This window comes from Centrocercus urophasianus, unplaced genomic scaffold (assembly GCF_019232065.1).
Source record: "Centrocercus urophasianus isolate 14NV4802_14NV808 unplaced genomic scaffold, USGS_Curo_1.0 seq_20, whole genome shotgun sequence".
NCBI classification, from domain to species: Eukaryota; Metazoa; Chordata; class Aves; order Galliformes; family Phasianidae; genus Centrocercus; species Centrocercus urophasianus.
Window position 1 is genome coordinate 13,887,405 of NW_024884756.1, and position 25,799 is coordinate 13,913,203.

The following is a 25,799-nucleotide window of genomic DNA, read 5'->3' on the forward strand; positions in this document are numbered from 1 at the left end:
TAAATTTATTTTAAATTATTTTCCCTACGTGTTTTTTCACCCTTCTAGAAAGAAAAAAGGAAAAAACAAAAAAAAAGGTGAGCCTTAGCTTTTATGATTCATTAAAAATGAACTGTGAGTGGTTAAACTGGAGTAATATGAATTACTCTGTTATATTTAGGTAGCAAGGATCAGTGGCACAAAATTCAGGGTGACTTCCTGAACGTGAGCATTATGGCAATCCCTTGTCTGTGTTCAATGGCACCAAGAGGCTTGGCACCTAATACGAGGTCAGTGGAGGTTTAAAGAATTAGTCACATCTATAAATTCTGACATCTTACCTTAAGACCTTGGCTTTTCCCAGGATACAAGGCTGTGTTTAGGTAGTCTAGACTATGGAGCAGGGGAGGGAGTGCGGACTGCAGCAGACTTGATAATCCCAGGAATTGTAATCAGTTTTAGGATCAAGCAAATAAGGTCAAGTAGTCTAACTAGAATAATGAGTAGATAATTGCTGTGATTAAATTAGTTGGCAAGTCCAACTTAAGTAGTAGTCATCGAGCAGTTGTCTGTCATAGGTTTTGGCTATATGTAGAAACTTCGTTCTTAAATTTTGGCACCTTTATGCTTGAAAAAGTAAACCATTTGTCTTCTGCTTTACAGTCAGGAGCAATGAAGTCCTTCTGTCAAGAACTGAAATTCATACTTGTATTTTGCCTTATTTTTTTGCCAAATTTAGGAAATGCAGTTTTATATTTAGGGCTTTTGAAAACAAATGTGCATGTAATCTGGTTGTTGACACTTATTCAGTTTGCCTTGACTCATTGTTGACAGCATATTTTGTGGTGCTCAAACAGCTATCAGGTGATAAATCTTTGTAGCTAATGTATTAGGCTAACAATTAAAAGCGGAATAATAGCAAGTAGGAGCTTCACAGTTGTATGTGAAATTCAACACAATTTCTCAAATAAGAATTCATAAACTTTTCTTGTACGTTATATATTAGTCCTTATACATTACTGCTCATAAAAATTATGGAATGAGCCTGTTTTAATTATCTTTAGTGAAAATGAATATGCCTTAAGACTTGTTAGATATTTATCTTCCAAATTACTTGCTGATCTGTTAGGATTTGCCTTACTGAAAATGACTTAAAAATATTTGTGTTTGATAAAGATATTGTGGAGAATTTTTCTTAGTTTGGGGAGTCCTGCTGAGGTGCATATTCTTTAAGGTAGTGCTGTGCTGCTTTCCCCTCCCTGGAAAACTATCTCTGTTCAGCATTTACTGTTATATTTCAGTTAGCAGAAACCTTCTGACAAGAACTGAATAGTCTTTTTTAGCTTTGCTTTCTTTTTCCATCTGTTATGACACCTGCTCCTCAGTGATACAGAATTTTAAGACAATTCCGTGCAATTATACAGGTTTGAATGAACCTGTTTCTCCTTCAGCAGAGTTGCTTAGTGGATCCCCCTATTTTGTATACCATTTTTTTTCTTTGTTGAATATTATCATAGAAATTAAGTTATCCGGCAGGGTGAGAAGTGTAAATGTTTCAAACAGTTGTTCCATTTCTCATAGTCAATAATATCTTGACTGTAAAGCTTTTCAACCTGTGAAACAAATGTTGCACTGTTCGCTTGAGATGCAGAATCCATTATGGTAGTGTCAGCTAAGTACATCTAGGTTTCTTCACTCTGATCTGTTTTTTCTCATGATTTTTTTATTTTTATTTTTTTTTTTTTTTGCTGTGTGAAGACATTTGAAGATGAATGAATGCTTTGACTATTGCAACTCTCTTTATACTAGCCTAAATCTGCAGTGTGTCATGCTTCACTGCAGATTGGACTTGCAAAAGAATTAAAGAGAATTCTTAATCATCTCAGAAATGCTCTAATGTGAAATGCATTCTCCAGTAACCTGCTACGTCTTTTCTAGCAAAAACATGATAAGGAGGCAATTGTTTCAATTTTACTAAAAAAAATTATTTTCTAAATCAGTAAAATAACGCTATGCCATCTGACTTGTTCCATGGCTGTATAAAAGTTATCTTTCTAGGTTGTGCTTTATTGTAGTCTGAGAATGTTCCAATTATAGTTGTTAAACAGCCAGGAAGCTCTGGGTGGGGAGTTATGTGGTGGGGCGCTGGAAAGTATTGTTTTGAAATGACCTTAACCTATTTCTTAATTGCTCCTAGTGAATGAATAAATGTATCTTCTGAATATAATATAAAATACAGTCTCAGCAGTGATTGGCGTTTTTACCAGAGACACTTTTTGAAAGTTGGTTTCTCTCCATGACTTGAATGAGACTTAGGAATGGTTGAAATGAGATTCAGGCAGCTAGTTTCTGTGACAGGAGGCAGTTGCATTAAGGAGCCTGTGAAGTAGTACCAGCTCATTGTCTGATCCAAATTTAGAAGTGCTGAATATCACTGCAAGTAAGTACCTAGCACCAATAATTATCTGCACTATAAGATCTCTTCTTGATTTACCTCCAGTGTACACTTTTGTACAAGATTCCCTTCAGTTTTGAAGTTATTCATTCTACGTGAAACATGTGGAGTATAGAACTCTGCTGAGAATTTCTAAGAGGGTTTGACTAGCAGCATGGTTAAGATGAGGATGTTCATTAAGGCAGCTGAAGTGTGAATGGTGGAGCTGAATGAGTCTAACTGCACTGAGTGGTATGTGCTTCACATGTCATGGGAGCGGTTAATCACAGGATTTCTGGTAATCATCATATTTTGTTGGAGAGAAACAAATTTGTAAAACAAATTTGTGATGTTTAAGAATTTTGCTGTTAAGTAGAAAAGCATTTTCATTTAAATATGCATAGCATTTAATAAATTATAGCTATTGATGAAGAAGTAAAATTTCTTTTGTGTATGTTTTAGTTACAGAGATGCCAAGTAACTTCAAATGCATCATTTTAATTGATCTATAAAGATGTGGGGGTTTCATTTTGTTTTGTTTGAAAGTATATATTTAAATTATAACTATTCTATTAGTGTGCTCTTGCACCTATAAGCCTGTTAAACTTCCAGTAATGTGTTTACTTCAGGGAACTAAGTCTGTCTGCTTTTCAGGTTAAATAATGGAAGCATGGCTCTGATTGTTGTACGGAATACCTCCCGAACTGAGTTTATAAAACACCTGAAAAGATATGCCAGTGTAAAAAATCAGGTACTGTTAATTTCATTCCGGTGATTATAAAAGGAACAGTAAATAGTGAAGGTAGACATGCTGGAAGAGTTAATGTTAACATCCTCATAAGGAGACTTAGCTTCCTGTCAGAATACATTAGCCCCCTTTTTATCTGATTTTTTTTTTTTTCTTAAATCACTAGACTAATACCGATTAGCCTATTTCAACCCATCTGTTGTGGTTTAAATTGTATTTTTGATTTACCATCGATTTATGGGAATAAAGCACAATAGAAAAATGCATGCTGTATTTAAATCTTGTGTAAGAGATCAAGACTTGGGGACGTGATGCATCTCTGTAAGAAATAGGTGAAGTCCATAACGTCTGCAGATTGCTGAACCTTACACCGACAGCATCAGATTATCACCATTGAGTTTAGCAGATATATATTTCAACCATTTATGAATATTTATAGAACTGTACATAAAAACTGTGATCATATTCTTTTTTTTTTTTTTTTTTTATTTTTTTAAGAAAAAATGAAGCATCTAAACATAAATGTCATTTTAAATACCCCATATGTAGCCTAAACATCGTGGTAGTCATTCAAACATTTCAGGGTTATGTGAACTCACTTTACAGGTAGGTCCAGGCTTGGATTAGATAATCATTGAGCAGACAGAGTTTGTCATGGAGGTGGTGGCAGTACCGTGTGACAGCACTAACAGATGCTTTTAGGAAACAGTTTGTGTTTTCCAATTATGTCATAGTTACGCCCTTGGAGGAAGAAGGCTTTGCTTTTCTCTGTCTTTATAGTTAAAAATTACAGTTAGATGGTAGAGCCTCACTTGAGACTTGAGAACAGGATCACTGGCAGTGCCAAACAAATGATAGGAAAAAAATTCCATGGACTTTAATGTATTCAGAGAGCATATGCCATTTTGGCATGCGAAAAATATACCACCTCATCTGTAAATTGAGCAAGTCTGATATAGGAATGCGAGTGGAATAATGTGTATTATTCTTTTTTCTTTTTTTTCACTGAGGCACTATTTAGGATAAGAAATAGCAGGTAATCTATGAATGCTAGTTGGAATATACAATACGTTCTATATGTGTTCACATTTAGAGTTAAGGGCTCTCATACAATTAAGAGGCAAAAACATCCCCAAGCTTTTTAATTTCATGTAATCCAGTTTGTTGCAAAGTATCACCTATAGCTTTCATCTTTGTTTAACATGTGCCTGTGTTTGATTTAGTTCAGTTTTCCCTTTGTTGAGACATACACAGTTCAAGAAGTAAAAGTGCAACCAAGAATTGAAAGTGGGCTTGATGCTGAAGAAAACACTGCTGCAGAAGAAAATTACCCTTGGAATATAGATGGGGACTTAGTAGAAGCATCAGAAGTTCATGTTCGGTAAGGCTGAGTATTATGTTTATGGACAATATCCCTGTAGAAGACTAGCACTGCAATCTTAAGTGTATATATGCAAATACACCAAAAGAGAGTGTAAATACTTTAATATTTTTGTATCCTGTTGTGCAGGGTCTCTGCCACACTGCCTTGTGCACATCTCTGGAAAGGTTCATGGTCCCTATGACCTTCCAGCTCCTCTTCTGCCCTTTCAGCCCATTTTACTTTACTCTTCTGTTTGTTAGAAGAGGGCAGTTAAATTTGAAGTTCAGTAAGCCTGGGAGGACTTATTTGGGTACGCGTGGAAAGCCTTGTTTGTAACCTTAATAAAAACTTAGCCATTCAATTGTGGGAAACTTGGTAGTAATTGAGATTAGTGTCCATATGTAGGATTGAAGAAAGAATATTAATTAATACAGAAATTAGAGGATTAGCAGTAGAAATAAATGTGAGATGGCTTGTTTTTTTCTGCAGTGTGTACAGAGTCAGAGTAACATAGTCTGAGCTATAGAAGACTGATTTCATTATAGGATGACTGAGAAAATAATATGCTTGTAGAGATTAGAGATGACCTTGTAGGAGATGTCACAATGTAATTCACATTATTTTATTCCATATAGCACTTTATGTATATTTGTTTAAAAAAAGGCATGGATTGCAGGACTTGATGGAATTGATAGTTTGACTTCCTCACTTCGCAGGGTGCATCCTCGACTTATTAATCTCTATGGAGTGAACACCGATGATCTGGAGAGTTCCAAAGCAACGTGCAATTGCATATAGAAGGGATACACTGAATGTTCTTTATAAGTCCCTGTCACACCTGTATGCTCTTCTTTCTATGTCCCATTCTTGCACTTATTGAACTCAGTTGTAAAAGGAAGGATGTTTATTACATTTCTAGTTTAAAATTTTTATCAAATTATATATTTTTATTGTTATATTTTACTGTGAAAAAACTTCATTAGGCTTAACAAAAAAAAATCAAAAAAATGATTAAATGGATTACTTTAATAAATTTTGGGTTCTGAAATAATCTGTCATTATAGATGGAAAGTCTTTTGTTTTCTTTAAAATTATTCAGGCTTCTGCAGTATATCTAATATGAAGTATTTTTGAGTTGGCTGTTGTTACCATTTTGTCGGGTTACTCAGTTCAAACAGAACTAGTGAGTGGAGATAAGATAGTCCTCACACTGAAGAGTAGTGGCAAAGCGTAGATCAGGTATTTCCAGTTCTAGGTATCACTTACAATGTTTCCTTAATGTTTGTTTTCAAATGGGTTTCTAGTCAAACAGTAGTAAAAAAGAACATGGTGACGTGTAATTTTTGTTGAAAGGTATTTTAAAGACTACTCATTGTACAAAATAAAAAAAAAAATTGAAGTATTTAATGTAATGTAGAGCTAACAATATTAACTCTAGTTTTTGCTGTTGCTGAGAATAAAGTTGTGATAAATAACCTTTTCTCATTGACTCAAATTTTGGTAACTATCTTAAAAGGCATAAATATTTTTATAAGTAAGTGTTTATTTTTTTTTAGGTGTCTTCTTACATATTTTCTACATTATTTGAGATGAATGCAAATTTAGAGCAGATTCTCAAAGGAAGAGCCAGTTTCCAGAAAGATGATGAAAAGTAGCAGCCTGGTGGGTTTGTCTGCAGTGCTAAGCATGTGGTTCTGTTCTCTTGTCTGTGAATTGTTATGAAACAGGTGGATGCACAATGGTGTGAAAGCAGCGTTGTTTCATGGCTGGCACAGGTTTGCTCCAAGTCTTTGTTCTGTAAGTAGTTCAGTATACTGTGAAATCCAGTCGTTTAAGGTTTCATTAAATCCCCTTATATGGGATCGGATCTGTATTTTCAAGACTTGCATGAGCTGTATATTTTACTCCATTCTAAGTCTCGTGAAAAATTCTTACTGGTGGTAAATAAGGTACACAAGTATTGTAGATGGCTACTTGTGTTCTCAGAACAAGCTGTTACTTGTTGGAAACCTCATGCAGCTTCTGTGGACAAACGTGGCCAGTAGTAGAAGCCAAATTCATAGACAGTATAAATGCCTCTTTCAGATGTAATCATTATAGGACCATTGCAGCTACAGTTATGCTTGGCACTGGGGCAATGATGGCAGAGCAGGATCACAGCATCCTTCAGACTGAACGGGGCACTGACAGGGCCCCTGCCCAATCTCCTGTCCAGCTACAAGGTCAAGTAGCTGCACAGGAGATTGGCCAGCTACAAGGTCAACACTGGTTTCTCCCGACTATTCAAAATGATCTCAAGCCATCTGAGGAAGGAGATGCACCACCTCTCTGAGCTCCCCTTCTGGGCTATCTTCGTGGGGAAAAGGATTTTCCTATGTTCAGTGGGATCCTCTCATTTCAGCTGATGGCTTTTCTGAGTCACAGTGAGTAGTCTATTATGTTGCTGTATTTGCTACTGTATTGCACCAAATATTTTAATGTTTATGACAATTTAAACTAAGCTTCCTGAAGGTGTATGAGAAGAATATTCCAGCTACGTGGAGTAGATTTAACTGTTTTTATTACATAACTGAAAATTCACAAAAGAACTTACAAAAGAAACAGCATTCATGCTCAACTTGTTGGAGTTCTCTTTAGTAAAGTAAAATCAAGTGATTCTTTATAATTTTGCCACCATTAAGACAGTGTACATTTATTTTTGTCAACCTTGTTTCTAACAACGAATTGACTTTTGCTTCATATCTTAAGAACAGGAAACCAACATTTACATGTTCATTACAAAATCTGAATAGAAAGCATTCCAAGGCAACATTATCACATTTACTGACTTATGTAAACTAACTCAAAGATAAATAAAATGCTTTAGTTTCACTTCTTTGCATTGTTTGTACTAAAAAGAATTTTAATGCTTTTTCCAGCATTTGAGGTATATTTATATGCTGTAATCTCAAACCAATTTCTGTTCAAAGCCATTTTGGTTAAAGTGCAAAAAATCACTAAAGCCATTTGGAAGATGAACATTTTATATGTTTCGTAGACTTGCAAGAAAGTATTTCATTCTTCACATTCCTCACACGCTTTTTGATATACATATATATAAATACATACACATTCATTTGTCCTTACACTACCTACGATTTTTGAGACAAAAGTTACTTTAGAGGGATCCACAACTTTGGCATCAAATTAAGCGAGCGGAAATTACAAAATGGTCCCCAGTGCCTTATTAATCTGTGGACAGTGTGGATTTTCTGGCACCAAATATAACCCATTTGCAAAGTGTTTGCTGAAGACACTACGTATCGTTTTTGAACTAAATGTCATATGATGGTGCAGCTTCAAAGTGTTTGTATGTATTAAACTTGTTTCTCCTTACAGTTCAGAAAGACATCAAAGTCAGGGCAAGAATGGCCTTATTACATATTGCTGTTACAATAAATTTAGTTATTGATGACTTCGTAGATTCTGTGGTTGTACTGGGGAGCAGTCAAGGTGTTTTTTTTCCTCCTGGACTGTACTATTTATTTCACCAAAGCTAGGTGGCAGTGTAAACTTATCTAGCTGAAGAAACTTCCTGTAGTAGCACATCAGTGGTTTAAACCATATTTCTATTCAGTCATTTGCCTTTCTACTCAGTTGCTTCTGAAGATGCCAATTTAGATGATCATTAACTAACAACTTCACAAGAACCCATATTAACTCTCCAAATGGCTTCTTACATACATTTAGATGAACAATCTAAAGATAAAATTTGGCCCAGTACAGTTGGCTTTTAGTGCAGTGGGGTACATTTGTATCTCTGTTTTCTCATCATGTGAAGTCTGTCTTTTTCAGTTACTGGAAGAATAATAGTACTAAAGGCTACTATGCTAAGTATTATTTAAAAAAATCTTCAAATAAATAAAAATAAATATTTTACTTTAAAAACCCCCATCATATAGAAATATTTTACTGCAGAAATCCAAAACATCATGGCACTGGTATTTGAGGAAAGGACAAAACAACTAATTCTGTCATTTTTGCAAGTACCATGTTACAGATGGCTACAACTTATGATCTCCTATACATTACTCTTTCTACAGCTGACAGAGGATTCTGTGCTACAAGTCCAGGCTACCACACAGAATTCCCTGTTGTAAATCTACCTTTGGCTTTCCTGGCTCTGGCTTGCCTGACTAAGTATCTCCGATACTGTAGAGCTGTGTCTGTGAAGCCAAGGCTTTTTGAGGTTTCCTTTAGAAGCCCAAGAGAGCTTCCGAGAGCTGTTTTCTATGTCTGTGCATTCTAGTTATGGTCCTTCTGTTGATTTAAGCTAATGTACCCTTGTAAAACTGCCAAACCAGGATGAGGGAGGATTTCTTCTCGAATGTCTAATCAAAAGATTGCTGAAATTTGAAAATGCATAAAACAACTCACGTTAATGTTTGAGATCTTATTTTCCAGGATTGGTCACACTTTACATTCTGAGACATCTTCATTCCAGTAAGTAACTGTTATTCTCTTTATCTTTAGTGTTCTGCTGTCTGTTTGAAACCAAGATGGTATTTCAAATATAATTGTAAGACTTTTATAAACAGAAATAGTTTTACCATTTTCACATTATAAAAATAACTGAACATTAAGATGTAGATGTCAATACAGATCTAGGAAATAAAGGGTTGTTTTGTAAGAGCAATTGAACTCATGACCACTTTTAGTTTCACTGGTGTTTCTCCTGTGAATTAACCCAAACCTTAAATTCTTCATTTCAAAACCAGTTTTATTTGTCCTCCTAGTCTTCTTTGTTGCCACTTGTAAAACTCCAGCTGTCTCTTCTATTCATGTCCTGAGGAACTGGTTTGTATTGCCTTTTGAAGAAGCCAATCTGAAATACATGAACAGATTCCAAAATCACGTATGTCATCAAATCTAAGCAGTGTAACTAAAATAAAATATCTATATATAGTGCTTATTAACAGATTGTATTTGTCATTGTTTTGTCATACTAATTAATCAAATGGTAGTCATCAATTAAAAGAAGGAGCTGCTTTTTAATGCTCTCCTGACGCAAGGAGTAAGAACAAGCAGACCGAACTGTCCACAGAATTCAGTGTTTTTAAAAAATGTGAAATGGTAATAAGACATTGCAGTTTAATCTGTTTCATTTGTACACTTCCCGGGAAAAATGATAGAGAAAGTCTGCATGCAGGTAAAGGTAGCTAACAATATCTTAACTGCATGGTAGAGCAGCTTTTCTTTCACTGTTTTCTTAGTTCATTGTGCACATGATATTTTAGCATTTATGTAGTAGTTTACATCATTTTACTCTGACAAGCAACTATATTATAGGTAATTACTGATCATGTGTCAAGTGGTGTTAAATTAAAAAACAAAAACAATTCAATTTAAATTAAATTAATTACATAAATCATTAGATGGCACAAAAAAATTGGGAAGGGGTTTATAGTATTGAATAATGCAAAATGTAGAATATGTATAAGATAAAACGAATGAAAATGGATAAGTATTTTTGAAAACACACTATATTAGGAGTTCTGTTTCTTTAGAAAGGACAGATAATAAATTATTATTTTATTTGTTAAGCCGGAATAGTGAATCCAAAGATCCTCCAAAACTGTGAATTCCTAATTTGAGAACAATGAAATTGAAAACCTACCTTCCATAATAGAAGTGAAAGAAGCAAAAACAAAGTAATACCAGCTATTAAGCCTATTCCAATAATTAATACAGTGACATGGTATTTTGGCTTTTGGTGGTGCACTCCTTCCAAATAGACCTGAAAGGTGGAAAATAAGTTTAATGTTATTTTTTTCCCCAAAAGATGCTAATAACTGGAAAAATGAATTAATTCTTACATAATGATTGTCTTCAGTGTTTGTGCATGCATCTATATAGGATGCTTTTTCTTTCCTAGTTTAACTATTTTATCATAAATTCAATAAGAGAATTCTTACATATGCAACTTGCTTGTCCTTCTGTAGTTCAATAACTTTTGCATTTTTTTCTGGTGAGGCTGTCGCTCTTACTTCGAACTTCAGTGTAGATGCATCATCCTGATTTTAAACAGCAACATAAAATCCCATGTATATATATATTTTTTTAATTCAACGTGTTAATTCTTAACCAACAAAAATGGTAACACAGCTGCTCACAAAAACAGAATCTCACACAAACACACATGGCATTTTTATGCCTTTTTCTAATCACAAAATAAATTAGTACCAGAACCTGGAATGAAGCCCGGTTGGGTTTTACTCAACATTAAATCCATGCTGCTTTTCTTAGAAAAGCACAATTACGAGTTGGAATTAAATTCCACATAACCCAGCCAGAGTAGGCAAAGTATTATATACTAATAATTAAAGTGATAAAGATGTGTTTTAGTTTAAGTGGTTTGCATTTTCATATATCACCTTGAAACCTAGAACTGAAAACTGAGAATATGTAGTATCTATTTTTGTTAGGTTCTAATATTAATATCTAGAAATTAGATGGAGAGAATAATACAAGTAAGCCTTGAAATATGCCTCTCAAGTATGAAAAATTCATGTCTTACCATTTCTAAAAGCGAAGGAGTAGCTTCCAGGTGCAACTGAATGGTTGCTTCTTTTCCATTTTCCATGTTTCCAAGCTTGCAATGTATTTGTAAGCAAAGGCTGTCATTTTTCATACAGTACTGTAGAGGGGAGGGAAAGATAAAAGCTTGAGTTTATCCTCTGTATATCCTTAATGTTAGAGACACTCAGGAAATGAGTAAAACAAAAGCTCCATGTTTGTTCTTGAAAGGACAGGGGTTGTAGCTTTCAGCTGACACCTCTCATTTTCAACCCATGAATTGTTCATCATTGGTGATGAAGGAACAGTACAAGGCAACAACCTAATTTTTATAGAATGCAACAGGTCATTTTTCTTAGAAGATTGTTTTTTTTTAGAGAAAAATAACAATTGTAGCGAGTTGGTTGTATGGATGGCTTTACAGTTATTTCAGAAATGAGATATGGCAATGGCTTTATGATACCTGGCATCAGAAATATAAAACTATTCAGCTATAGCTTGCGCTATTTCCCTCAATTCTGAAGAAGAAGAAAAGCAAGCCTTCACATGATTGTATTTTTTGTCCAAGACCTCAATGCCTAAGTCCTCATTTGAAAGAAATATATTTTTGATACTTCAGCACAGGGTTACTCTTGAGAAGTCTTTGATATTCTTGTAATGTGCTTGCTTAAAACCTGACATAAAAATATTTAAATAGGTCAAGTTTCTTTTAAAAGAGAGTATTAAAGCTATACTTTATTATCAAGCTCTAGGACACTGAGATTTCAGTGATAACAAACCCTTCAAAATGTAACACTAGAACATTCATTCTGGTTTGGACTACACAGTCAAGTATCTGAACTCCAACAGGGATAAGGCTGAACAGGCCAGGCACATGTGATGTCCTCAGTCTTCCAACTATATTTAGTAGTGAGCTTCCTGAGCCAGAAATGATTTTCTGTTTATTCAGTAATATTCAATGACTTTCAGTCCCATTAACTTCTATAACCTCTCTTGGAACTCACTTATATTTTTAGCATTCAGAACATCCCCCAGTAAGAAGTTCCACCATAAATACTGCTTGCCTTTGGTGAGTTTTTTGCTGTTGAAAAAGGTAGTGAACATTTATTTGCATACTTCATGTAAGTACTTTTTCCTGTATGCATAATTCTTAGTTTGTCATCAAATTTCATCTGCTGTTCAGTTTGCCCACTCATTCAGTTAAATAATGCCTCTGCAGTTTGTTGTAGGTGATTATCATTCATACCAACATTGAAATGATGTTAATCAACCTTCTCCCCTCAGTTCTCACCTCTTTCACTAAATCACAACTATGTTGAACGTATTACAGGTCCCAGCACCAATCCTTGGAAGCCTGCACTGGAAACCTCATTATTTAAGATATATACCACCATCTTAAGACTTATTCATTTCCTAGCGATGCTAAAAGGTAGATCTTACCATTCGTCTTCTAGCAGGCTTTGAAAAGAAAGTGACAACATCCCTCAATATGTTTTCAGTTTTTTCTACTGCATTACAGTTTCTGGGATATTCATTGTAGGAGCATTCTCCAACTGTTGTCTGGAAATAAAAATATCACTGCTTGATTTTGAGTATCAAATAATTGATGGAAGACAGAGTTCTTAAAAAGCAAGAAGCTCAGAAAAAGATAGCATTTAATTTTAGATTTATTGAATATATGGAGCTGAAGATCATCCTAGCCCTATCCAACCTGCTTCACTATAGTTAACATACTTCTGCACTTCCCTGTTATGGTGAATTATACAGAACACTTGGAGAAGAAAATATAATAAGCCAGAAAGGGTCTTGGAGTTACTCTGTGCTCATTTAAGTCAATAACTGTAGGCATATATAAAGACATGGTAGACACGAGGCATCTGTTTTACCCTATTTTAGCTGATAATTTTCAACTGATGAATATTAATGAATATTAATGTTTTACAAAGGAAGGAATGTGTACTGTATGTTCTGCATAACAACAAACTTTCTGTTTTGATATGAAATAACTAAGGCTGATGGATGGACTAAAGTCTTCAAGCAGTTCAATGCAGAAATTCTTTTTTTTTTTTTTTTTTTTTTTTTTTCAAATTAAAAAAGAAACACACTTTGCTGCTTAATAGCAGGAGTGAATTGAGGAGAAAAAAAAACCCAAACAAAATATAAATGCATGCCAAAGATCAGGCTTCGCACAGATGGATTAACTGAATTCAGTGGCACTCTACTAAGAACTAAGGTATTAGGTAGGATTGAAAGACAGGAATAAAAATGGAATGCATGCTTAGTACCTAAGTCCTGTGACGCTTCTGGTATTCACTGAATTCACAGAGATATAGTAAAATATTAAATAATGTGTGCTTACCTTGATATCCATAACGTTGAATAATTTGAAGTCATGGGGTGGAAAAGCATTAGGTATCATTAACTCTAAGTTTATATTTGGAGCCATGCTTGGTCCTGCATTGATAACCTTGTGGGGAGGAATGTTATGTTTAAAGCTCTGATTCAAGGTAGCTATTCAAGTAACAAATACATGTATATGAATACATGAACTTCACAGAACAGGATAGGTCCTACACTGTTATGCTGTCATGAAAATGAAACTGGATTCTGCTAGGAGCTTTAACGTTTATAAAGGTTGCTTAATTCATTCTACAGGATTACAGAATACTTTGTTTCCCTGAACCCAGTGAGTAAGTGGTGCCTATCTGTGATGACTGCCCCGAGGTTATACATACTGCTCTCCAGGAAAAAGAGACTTATGTCTGTTTCCTGATTTTTAGTCCATTGGAGACAAATCTTGATACCTACTGATTCTCTTGTAAGTAGCTCCTAGTTTCATTTGCATAAGAGAATTTTTTAATAACTATTTCTTAATAGCAGAAATGGAAAGTCAGAACTGCTCTACCACTTTCAATCTTGTGTCTGTAAATATCATCTTGTTTGATCATTCAGTGGAAGATTTCCCAGGTGCAAAAAAAAGTGTTCTAAGAGAGATTAACAACCACTTTCCATCACCTAATGCTTAAAAATTGCTTTTTGCTTGTACTTGTAAAAAACTTACTGACCATGCAAGTTGGTTTTAATATACACTGATAATCTAAACATTACTCTTCAAACCAAGGATAATAGAGTAACAAAGAAAAGCACTTACGTGGAAAGTGAAGTTGATATTCTCCTCCATACATGTAACTGATGCTTCATTCTCATTTGTTCCATAAACAAATGAAGCTGGTGTTACAAATCTACAACAGTTTAGAAGTTAATGGATTTGATATATACCATTAGCATAACTTTTTTCTCTGAGATGTCTTACAGAGCTGATGCAAAAAAAAAAAAAAAAAAAAAATAAGGGAATAACTCAAGCTTTTAGTTAGGTAAAGCCAGGAACACTAAGTAGAAATCTACCATTTTACTATTTCTACTCAAGGCAGATAAATCAGAAAAGGTCACAAAAGCTCACCAAAAACTATTTTCTGTGAATGTGCCACAACAAACCCAGAGCGTGGTCCCTGTAAACCAAGGAGTCTGAGGCATACACAATATCACAATCTAGTTTCACACTGAAAAAGCATCAACAGAACAGAATGAACAATGGTGTGAGAAATGATGGTTCTTCTCTTCAGCATCCACCTGAAGCACCTTTTATTTCCTTAACAGTGGGCTTTCAGTTCTGTTATCTTCATCTGCATCTTAAGTTTTCAAAAATTGACTGCATTTTCAGAACTCCAGACTATTTTTTCCAGAGGATTAAGAAAAGAAGGCATAAGGAGAAAGTTGCTATAAAAATCTGATATATCTTTGTTTTCTTCCTGAGACATTTAATTGGATAGTCAAGTAAAATACAGCTGCAAAACTCACTGTGTTAGAGTTAGTAACTGATGCCATCTGTTACTGGAATAATTGATAGAATATCTATTTTTGTTCTTAGATTAGCATTCATTTATCACATTCAGTGTATAAAACCCCATTTGTGCAGGTTTTCAAGATTCTTTCATGACTTTGTGTGCATGATTATGTCCTTCAGTGGGGTTTTTCACACAAGTGAGAAACCACACATTTTAAAGTCTCAGAATTCCAGTGCTTCATTCACAATGTATTTCAAATTTTTTGTAGAAACTGAAGTAAACTTCCTGCCCAGTTCTTCAGATTTCCAAGGAACTCTGTTTAAAGAAAATGGAACAGTAGCACTACGCTTCTTATTAAAGAAATAAATCTATAAAAAATATTCTAGTTCTTAATTAACTGGTATTTCTTAAGAGACAAGCTCAAAGCACCATAGATATTGATCTCATCTCATAGCAGTAGAAACAGAAGCGTAGAAGGGTATGGGGCAGACTCCAGGGTAGCTGTACCATCTCAGCTCCAGGATTTTTCAGCTACCTTACACTTGTGCTTAAAAGCTTTGTGAACTCAGAACAGATATTAGACAACAGTCTTATAGATATGCAGGGATAGCAAGAGCTGACTTACCCATGAGCATTTAAATCTATCTCATACTTCAGAGGTACAGCTACAGTTACCATGTTATCCAGTAACACGTTCTCATCTTCATTTTTGCTATAAAAACCATGAGTGAAAAATTAGTGTAGAATGCATTATCATATGCTATACATTATTTCTATAAACAAATACTAATCATCTTTCAGCTTCTTAAGAGCTCCAACATTCTATTGTTAACAGCACATCAGACACTAAAAAAGAAGAGATTTATAATGGCATAAACCTGCTTATTGCTTAAACAGCTGTTTTTTGTGGTTTTCTTTTTTTTGTAACTTCAATTTTTCTAAAGAGTTAGCAGTGGATGTGCTTTCTTGCATTGTGCTTCAGTAAGTCTTTTCAGTTTTATCAGTTATGTTTTGAACAGCTAGGAATAATTTTAAGTGAGCAATTTTTATTAGACTTTACCAGCTAACATTAATGATGATGTTGAGGTCGTCGTCTGCTCTTGTGAAAGAGCTTGCATCCAAAGGGAAACTGAAATCCAGCTGAAGAACAAAAAAAAAAAAAAACAACACCCAAAATCCTTTTATAAATGCCAGTATATCTTAACACAGTTTTAATAAAAATATTTTATTAAGTTCATCTGGATTTTCTTGCTTTTTCTAAAAAAAAAAAGTTAAGGCCTAAGTAAATACTTTTTTTCCATCTTCCAGTCTTCTAGTCTAAAAAAATTCTTCATAGCCTTAGTCAACTTATTTGTCTAGGAAGCCAACCACCATCAAGTGATATATAATGAAAAGAATGTTGTCCCTTAATGAATTTATTCAGAGAATATTCAAGCAGATATCAATGTTACAAGAAGCAGTAGTTTGAAATGAGTGAAAGATTTTGCAGAACATTTTTTTTTTTCTGAGAATCCTGTTAACATATTAAGAGTATTTTTGAAGCAGAAACTTTAGGCATAGCTTACCTTTGAGTTTTGATCTACATACAAATAACCAATACTGCATTCAAGTTTCACTGCATGAATATCTTTGTCTAATACTTCACAGTGTATCTGTTTTTCTTCCTAAAATTAAGGAAAATTACTAATGATTAAAATAAAACTGTTACTTTCAGACACTTCAAATTGCATGCACAGACTTAAATTGTTTTCTAATGATGAAATACACGCAATAATAACACTATTCAAAAATATACAGAATAATCGTACTATTCATGATTTCTTTCACATATCCTTATATTGATTAATGCATCACAATACTTAAGTTCTGTTTGTCATCAGAGAAACTGAGGTGTTTAAGTGGTCATTCTACACAGAGCACTGTGGGATCTGTGGGATGTTATTTTAAGAGACCAGAAAAATAAAACAATTAGGTCTGTGATTTATTCATGACTGGAAAAGATCCAATTTAAGAGTTTTTTGTGATCACTGGAAACATGATCAGACCAAAAGTTGCAATAACATACAGAAATATATTTAGAAACCAATCTTTTCTTGTTATTGTTACCACATCTCATTGAAATGATTTCAAAGCAATCTATATTGAATAAATCACACCTATTCTGTGGTTTAGAAAAGTTGAAATCTAAGAACTTCAGATGTAGTTTTGCCAGCTTTCTGAATGTGTGTGCAAGGAGTTAATTTTCAGTATCTGAAGAAGCTCAACAATTCATCACCATATTTGGAAAACGTCTGGCTGAGAAATAAGAATATCAAAGGATTACTGTTTGGCAGATTTTCTTGACCTTACCAAGTCCGGAACTCGGATGAAATAAAGGCCTTTAGGGAACTGAATGTGGAGGACAGTTTCATATGCATCATCTCCAGCATTGTGCAGAGAAACGTTCAACAACAACGTCTTTGTACTTCCAACAACAAGGTACATTTTCTTATCATGAGGCCTATAAAATAATCATAGTACCAGTGAAAAATAATTGCCTATATAGTTTATATGCAAAAACATTTTTTCTCCTGCTCCTTTTAGTTAATTTCATGTGGTTCTGAAAAAGGCTGAGGTGGAAATCATTAAGGTGTTCTCTCAGTCCTCTTACCTGAAGATACAAAAAAAACAGTTAGATGACAGTCAGCTCATTACTGGGCCTTTGAAAGCCTGAGGCTATTAATGTGAAAGGTGTTACCTTGGCTTTTACAGGACAGGGCTTTTTCTTAAAGAAGAGAATAGCAATGTGCTCCAACTGCATTATTTTCAGGTGCTACTTCAAAATCTGCTCAATGTGACAAGGTCACAAGGAAGGTAGGTGATCATGCCTATCTTATGATCTATGTGATGTTCTATAATCACGTTACAAGTACAGACATCCTGTGAATGTCTAAAAGTAAACTTCAGCTTGACATTAAAGTTTAATTAAGACTTGTAGAAGCGTTGCCTAGAAATAGACATTTATCAGATATTCTGGCTTGAAACCAAAGCATTAGTCACTGAACACCTTTGGGAAAGAAGCTGGCACTTAGACAAGCAACAGAAGGTAAAAGCACTGCATAAGCAGATAGGTTCCAAGACAAAAGCGAATTAGAGAAACACAATGTTAACATTTCAGTAGCTTGATTAAATTTAGGTTAAATTTTAAAATTATTTTACTCGTTATATGCTTACCATTCAGTCCTCTTATATGCATTAAAGCCAAGCTCATTAACAACACACTGTCACAAAGATGCCTCCCAGCTTAACACAGAAATACACAAAAGCACCAGGTGCACATCTGGGACAACAACAAAGCTGAACCAGAGCTTTTCCCTGGTAATCATATTTCATTCTTCATTAAAGAATGCATGATGTGGACTAGAAATTTACAGAGCAGGCCAAAATCTGAGCAATTTAAACAATAAGTGATAGTGTAGAAGACTTAGGCAAGTGAGTAAAGCATTACATCAATATCCCTATTTGAATTCATTCTTTTAAGACTGAAAGTGTTTGCTCTGCTGTTCGAGGATAATGAATGTGTTCTGTCTAGACAAAATAAATAAATGCTTCACAGCTAACTAGTTTTTAATCGAGATACCAGGGGCACAATGCAATTTAAGGTGATACTTCACACTTTATCAAGATATTTAGCCTATTTATTTACACTGAAAAGCTGCTACCGGTACCTAATGCTAAGCAGGTACATTGTAATCTGTTTTCCTTTCTTAGATCTTTGAGGCACTCAGAAAATCGCATTGGTAGCATCACAAATAAATGCTGCACAATAATTTCCTTCTGAAAAGTTTATGATCACTTAAACAAAAAAACTTGAAAGCTTAAGAAAATAAAGGGCTTTAGACTCATGCTATAGGCTACATGTCAGAGTAGGAAAAAATACAGTAATCTTATTCTGAAATCTATGAAGATGAAAGAGCTTGTGCTCAGGATCACCCATGTGTGATTAATCAGCATTATGTGTTACCTGTCATTGTTATGTGTCATTTGAGGATGTTCTGTGAGAGAAACCTTGTATCTTGATTAAAGCACAATTAACTTTAAACTTTAAAAGTGATAAACTACACAAGAGAATCCAACTCTCACACAAAATACTAACAACCTCAGACTCACAACAGGTACTGTTTTTTCATTTTTGCATAGAATCAGCTCACTTTATTACATCACAGTGTAATAATACTGAATTAAAAAAAAGGTTGTGAAGATAAAATTAAACTTAAAATCTAACCACAAATATCTATGTTGAATGCAAATGAGGATACAGTTTCAAACTTTCTAAAGACGACAGTGAATATATATCTCGAAGAATGGCTTGGTGTTACAGAGATTCTTCAAGATAGTAATTTTATTTAAATACTCTGAAAGTGCATTAATGATATTGCATAATTACAAGATTTAAATGATATCTAAAGATTTATGATATCTAATTGGAAGGAATAAGAAAAACTGAAACATTAAAGGAGATCTCAAAGAAAACCAGGCTGTAAATAAAAACAAATAAATCACCAAGCAAAATTATTTTTTGAAACTGTAAGCTAATTCATAAACAGAAAAAGAAGCTAAACCTTGCAGAATACTCAACCATCTCAGCAGTATAAAACTGAAGATGGTGATATTCTTAGGCAAAGGAAGAGAAGGAACCACTCATTGTAATTGAAAGGCCTTAGTAGAAAACTCAATCTTTCTTGTACAGTGCAAGTACAGCATCTTCGTAAAAACTGCAGAAGTAACTGAGATTGTCAATTTATCTGCTCTTTTTCTTAGTATGAAGCATGAATACAAGTGTAAACTTTTGTCAGACTGATGCTACTTTATGAGCTGTAAAGTCTTCTAATTATGCAAGAATAGTTCTTCAATTAGGTACATTTCTGTTACATTTCCTGGAAGATTTATGATTTTAATATTCTTCAACTAAACTCAGTTTTCTTTCCTATATATTTTTTAGGGAGTTCATAGACTAATTTTGCAAATTCATTTAAATTACATTCAAGAGAACAAAGAACAATTTAGATAAAATCTAATCTATACTTACTTTGGAAAAGCAACTTTTCCAGAAACTCTCAAGTCAGCAGAGCAATTTTCTTGGGAGCAAATTCTTGCAAAAACAAACTATAAAAGACCAAAAACAAAACCAAAGAAACAGGAAAAAAAGGCATTTAAAAAGGAACGTATCACATTGTTACCATGCATATAGAATTGGCTAATGGCCCTTGGTCCTAGAATAGGTTATGATTTGCTATTTTACAAACACATTCCGTGCACCAACAGCTACAGAGAGGCATTCCACACTCATGCTTAACATCTTACCATTAAACCAGTGGTTCATATTCAGCTGATTTTAAAAGTAGTACATTAAAAGGGCAGAGCATTTTAGAGGATCCAGAACTAAAGTCTCTGAAGTCTCTTCCATGATACAACAGTAATTCTTGCAAGAGAAGCTCTACTACACAAACTTTACTTATCAAACTGCAGGTCTGATGAGACCAGAGATACTGAGAGTTGCTTGTGCCTGTGCCTGGATTATCAGTACGCCACAGAGCACAGTTAGATCATTTGTCACTAGATTCAGCAACTTCCTGTCTCTAATTCTGTGACTCCTAAAACAAAGTGTGTCAAAATTTTGAAGCTTCTTTTCATTGAAGATTAAAATGTGAATGTTTATGTACTGCATTTGAAAGAAGACATCACACACTAACCTTGCTTTTTATAATATCTTTTTCTTTCCTCCTCTGAAGAACAGGTTGGAGTGGAGAAAAGTCTTGAGTATCTCTTTTCTGTAGTATATGTTGCCCCAGATGATAGCTTGCTTCAACATGTACAGGAGTCAAGATATCCCTTACATCTTTCTATGAAAATTGGAAACCTAATAAGTTAATCATATAGACACGTATGCGTATGTTTTAGAAATTATGAGGAGCCTTAGAACCAAGTAAAACAGGATCACTTATTGTTTTTTTCACATGTAAAATAATTTCCTATGCCATATGATTTAAATATTTTTCCATCTGTCTTCATCAATGAAAGAGTTAATCAAAAATGCAGAAAACCATAATACACTCATTGGTAGCATCAGGCATTTCAGAATACATTCTTTTATTAGAAGAAGTCTAATTGAATAGTGATCCATCAACAATACTGCCTTATTCTACTGAATTACAAAAGCAGGTAAAAGTAGACTCAAAGCAAAAAAGTTGAATAGTGGGATAATGTCAAACAGACCAATGGAGATTTCCATATTAAATGAGAAGTTCTCCTCCAGTACCACTAAATCTGTTCACAGTGACATTTTATTTTTCTGCCTTTGTATTTCCAATTCCATATTAAGGAGATTAAACTCCTCAATAAAGTACACTGTTTTCATATGAAACCTCAACTGTGCAAGAATTTGGAGATCAGAGCTCAGAGTGTCTACCTTTGAAATCTGAACAGCTTGAAGCACTGAGAACTAACAAGAGCAAACCTGACTAAATTATTCCCTAACAATAAGAGATAGACACTGATTGTCTTTTCACATGTCCACCACTTTAATTCTTAGCTGCAAGCTTGCTTTCACCAAATCACATGAAATCTAATTCATAATTTTCCACAGGGTCTTCTCTGCATCTGCTTTATATTATTTAGTATACTAATTGGCTATTAATTACTCTCTACTTAAAATACATAAAATGTACATGGTCTCTTGTAAGAACTGTGCTTGACAGATGTTTACACTTAATTTTAGGAGCGTCACACAAGTTTTCTTACAGAAACCTCAGTGGGTGGATGGTGATGCTTTAATGCTATTAATTAAAAATTGGAAAAAAATTGAGCTGTATGGAGCAAAAGATGTTAATGATAGATTATGGGAGCTGATAAGCCTAATCATATCTTTCTTCCTACACAAATACATGCTGATGCTGGTACAGCAATCTGTACAAGGCCAGCTGTCAGTCAGTCCTCTCTCAGTCTATACAACCCTTCTAAGAATGTGGGCAATTTGCACTGCTCCTTTAAGAAACATTCATTTAGGTGCAACTACCAGTTGAGATGCATCTAGGCAATTTTCCAGGAGGTAACACCAGCTTTCCATTCCACTCAAAGCTTTATCGTGAAGAATTAGCGTCCAACGATGTCATCAACAAAACAGGAGTATAAGAGAGAGAGTCAAAAATACATGTAGGGTTTTCATAGCTGTGGAAGATTATCTCGATTTCCCAGCCTCTGTGCAGGATCAACTGCATCAGTCATGCTAACAGATGTTTGTTCTAAAAGGTCATGAAATTGCTACCTCAAGGATTTTAAAGAAAAGGCCAGGCGAGCTAGGTCATTATTTTATTTACCCTTTTTCTCCTTACATCTAAATATACCCTGTCCTTAATATTACTATAAAGAATTACTTTCCTTTTTAGGTAATGCCTTACAGGAGATAATTTTTAATTTTTCCTGTGTTTAGTAAATTGTGATTCCTCTTTATCCAGTAGATTTTATTGTTTGATTGTACCTTAGGACTTCAAATGCTTCTTGAGTGCTCTCCAAATTTTTGCTGGAGAGGGCTAGCTTCTAAGATGTTTGATAGATTGAATCACTGTATTTTTTTTCTTATTCGCAGAATGGCCTTAAAAACATTGTCTTTGTCTGGACTGCAGCTCTTACTTTTAGGATGGTCCTTCATTCATCATTCAGAGGGATATACCAAGCATGAGTACTACATTTCTCTAAGGGACTTAGAGGCTACTATTGGTGTTAGAGTCTTACTGACTACATTTGTACTAACTCATTTCTAAGTCAGAACCTCCTGCCAACTGCCCACTACTGTGCCAGCACTGCTGTCTTTGTGGCTACTCCTCTCAAGCAATTCTACCAGTAGTTTCCTTCCACAGCAAAGTTGTCCCTACAACTTTATAGACAGAATGGAAACCACATTCATGACACTAATCCAGTCCAAGATAGACATTGAGATTCCCAGCACAGCATAGATTTGTACAGGATTCACTTTTGTGAGCAGAGGAGTAGGGAGATACAGATCAGTCTGTAGGCACAGTGCATGTTTTTCACATCATTTAGCTCTGAAGTTATTCATGGAATTCCCACGAGTGCTCTTCCTATTCCCATGGAAAACATATGTCACACCATACCCACTTAGTTGCTACAAACTGGCCTAAGTCCATCATCCATAAAAGGGTGAAAAAAAAAGTTGAAAAATGCTCATTTCCTACTTTGTTAATGTGATGATGATTATTATGCACATTTTCTCTGACAGATGAGATAGCAGGCCCCCTGGCCTGTGTATAGAAAGCTGAATAACCAACAGAACTAAAAGGTATCAATTGTGGAAGTTATGAACACAAATATTTTACTTCAGAAATTATGTGATGCCACTGCAAACAAAACAAATTATTTTTCAGCAGGTGTGCTTTCAAAAGAAAACAATGAATTTACAGAGCAATACATATTGAAAATTACATTACCCTCATAAATGCTGGATGACGTTTGCAGACATTTTTTTTTCTATAAATTTTTATACTTCCAGAGGTTGTGTCAGATGTTCCATTGGCAGAAAAATAAAATCTTGCTTGTGTATCCACTTTTCTCTTCACATCAACACTCAGATTATAAAACATTTCTGCAAAATAAAAAATAAGGAACACAAAAGTTATAAAAACTTCAATGTAATGAATTCATTATTTCCACGAATTTATGATAAAATCACATTTTTTACTCACTCCCTTAAATACACTCATAAAATGCTCCACTTAAACATTCTAAGTTGGTAAGTCTTACATTCAAATGTAGCAACAGTAGTCCAGTCTGACTGCCCATCACATATAATAAATATGAATTTTAAAAGATAGGAACTTGGAACTTAAAGTTTACCATTGCATGCGTTTTCTGGAATGTTTTTCTAAAGTTTAATATATATTTTTATACAGAAGTTTTAAGTAATTTGACTTCATATACCATGAGGGAGACCAACTTCTTACACGGTCTGACAGGAGTAGGATAAGGCTCTAAACTGAAAGAGGGAAGATGTAGGTTAGGTGTTAGGACAAAATTCTTTACTCAGAGGGTAGTGAGGTGCTGGCACAGCTGCCCAGAAAAGCTGTGGTGCCCCATCCTTGGAGGCATTCAAGGGCAGATTGGATGGGGCCCTGCTGAACTGGTTGGGGGTAGCCCTGCCATGACAGAGGGTAAGAACTAGGTGATCATAAGGTTCCTTCCACCCCAAGCCATTCTATGACTCTATGATTCTGTGACTGTATCTTAGAGCATATGTAACAATATAAGTAAGGTGTTCACAGAACTCTATTTTTTGTAAATCATTGTGGCCTACTATCTCACTCACAAACATATTAAAATGATGTATTAAAATGACTGTCTGAAACAAAATCACTACAATGCAGTTCAAAGCTACAAGCTGGAATTTTAATCACACCACTATTATATAAGCTAATTTAGCTACTAGAAATAGCATGTCCATGGTACCATTTTCAGTGCTAATGCAAAATCTCTGAAAATATTGTGAAATGGTTATACGCAACCCCAGAGGAAAGGTTCAGTGTTGCCACAAACCAGTGAGGTAGCTAACAATTAGTTACCAGTTATCACTACGTTCTTAGGTTACACTGTAGATGCAGTAAGCAATTTGCAATTCCACCTTCATCATCACCATGATGCCTCCTCACCTTTTTGACATCACTACCTGTTACAAGGCACACAGCTCAAATTGTCCTAGTAAGGATGTGCCATTACTCAGAATTTTTTTACAAAAGTAATGGTTGGACATTGCAGGAGCTAAAAGAGGTATCCATTTTTTTTTAAATAGTTTTTCATTTCATCCTGAACTCAGATCAGTGAACACCATTACTCATTAAATACCAATAGCATTATTTTGCAAAAGTGTCCATTTCAAATGAATACATAAATAGGAAATAGCTTACCAATATAACCAGGTACCTCTCGTCCTGTGTAGGTAAAGCATATCTCTAGATTCATACAGATGGCAGGCTGGTCATTTTCCATGCAGTTCAAATTAGTACGATTTATTGACTTCAGGTGTTTTAAGGAAGCTTCAACAATTATCACTGGTTTTGTTCTAAGAATACAGAAGAGTCAGTATTCACAAAATGCTTCAGGAATAACTTACAATATCTCTGCAGAATCTCACGGAATCTCTAGCAGTTATTTTTCTGTTTTAGTATTATCATTTTTAAGTTATCTGCATTTTAAAGTATCTAAGTAACTGTATGCAAAAGTCTTTGTTGCCTTAAGAAATTTCAGAAGAGTTTTTTCTTTCTCATCAAAGAGTTTATTTAAGTGATTCAGGTGTATAGCATTCTGGAGCCAAATGACTGAAGTTGAGGACACCAAGAAAAACACTGTGAGGTTACAATCTGCTAGTAATTTTTTTTTAATTGCATTTTACAAAGTACAGTTACACTGCACGGTCTTTAAAAGCACTAAAATGTAGTAACCTCACCTCAGCACCACAGCAGAGTCAGACAGAAATGCACCAACTGCTATATCTGTATGAAAAAAATTGATCAACAAGCTTGAATTGTCAACAGGAATTACTTCTCAGGTACAAATATTATGTAGCATACTCATCTTTTGGCAACATTTAAAAATGACTTGTCCTTTATTTGTTAGAAGGCATGCATATGGCATGCTTCTCTGTACAGAAGATGATTGCTCAAATACTTGTCCCCTGGCCATTTGCTGGACTTGCAGATATTTGTAATGGGATGATCTGATTTCTATTCCAAGTTTAAGCAGCTGACACAGAAATACAATTCAGCTGAACAGGAGTCATGTGCCTTCTTTTAAACCCAAAACTGTGATTTTGCTATGGTATGCATACAC

The 25,799-nt window shown here is 34.6% G+C and overlaps 2 protein-coding genes across 3 annotated transcripts in view; one reads left to right on the forward strand and one right to left on the reverse strand.

The window, feature by feature from the left end:
• Positions 1-5,482, forward strand: part of CERKL (ceramide kinase like) — a 48,539-nt gene extending 43,057 nt beyond the window's left edge. For both annotated transcript variants that reach the window (XM_042822393.1, XM_042822394.1), the window contains exons 9-13: positions 49-77; positions 161-269; positions 3,068-3,164; positions 4,385-4,542; positions 5,241-5,482. In XM_042822393.1, coding sequence (XP_042678327.1) covers positions 49-77; positions 161-269; positions 3,068-3,164; positions 4,385-4,542; positions 5,241-5,322 — 475 coding nt within the window. In that variant the 3' untranslated portion in view covers positions 5,323-5,482. The remainder of the gene's footprint in view (positions 1-48; positions 78-160; positions 270-3,067; positions 3,165-4,384; positions 4,543-5,240) is intronic.
• A 1,585-nt stretch (positions 5,483-7,067) lies between these two features.
• Positions 7,068-25,799, reverse strand: part of ITGA4 (integrin subunit alpha 4) — a 33,494-nt gene continuing 14,762 nt past the window's right edge. Inside the window, exons 13-28 of the mRNA XM_042822385.1 lie at positions 25,417-25,462; positions 24,878-25,032; positions 23,408-23,562; positions 20,657-20,806; positions 19,993-20,069; positions 17,274-17,424; positions 16,490-16,588; positions 15,985-16,064; positions 15,550-15,636; positions 14,231-14,321; positions 13,439-13,546; positions 12,520-12,639; positions 11,081-11,200; positions 10,479-10,577; positions 10,181-10,300; positions 7,068-9,388 (exon numbers count right to left, since the gene is read on the reverse strand). Coding sequence (XP_042678319.1) covers positions 9,296-9,388; positions 10,181-10,300; positions 10,479-10,577; positions 11,081-11,200; positions 12,520-12,639; positions 13,439-13,546; positions 14,231-14,321; positions 15,550-15,636; positions 15,985-16,064; positions 16,490-16,588; positions 17,274-17,424; positions 19,993-20,069; positions 20,657-20,806; positions 23,408-23,562; positions 24,878-25,032; positions 25,417-25,462 — 1,751 coding nt within the window. The 3' untranslated portion in view covers positions 7,068-9,295. The remainder of the gene's footprint in view (positions 9,389-10,180; positions 10,301-10,478; positions 10,578-11,080; positions 11,201-12,519; positions 12,640-13,438; positions 13,547-14,230; positions 14,322-15,549; positions 15,637-15,984; positions 16,065-16,489; positions 16,589-17,273; positions 17,425-19,992; positions 20,070-20,656; positions 20,807-23,407; positions 23,563-24,877; positions 25,033-25,416; positions 25,463-25,799) is intronic.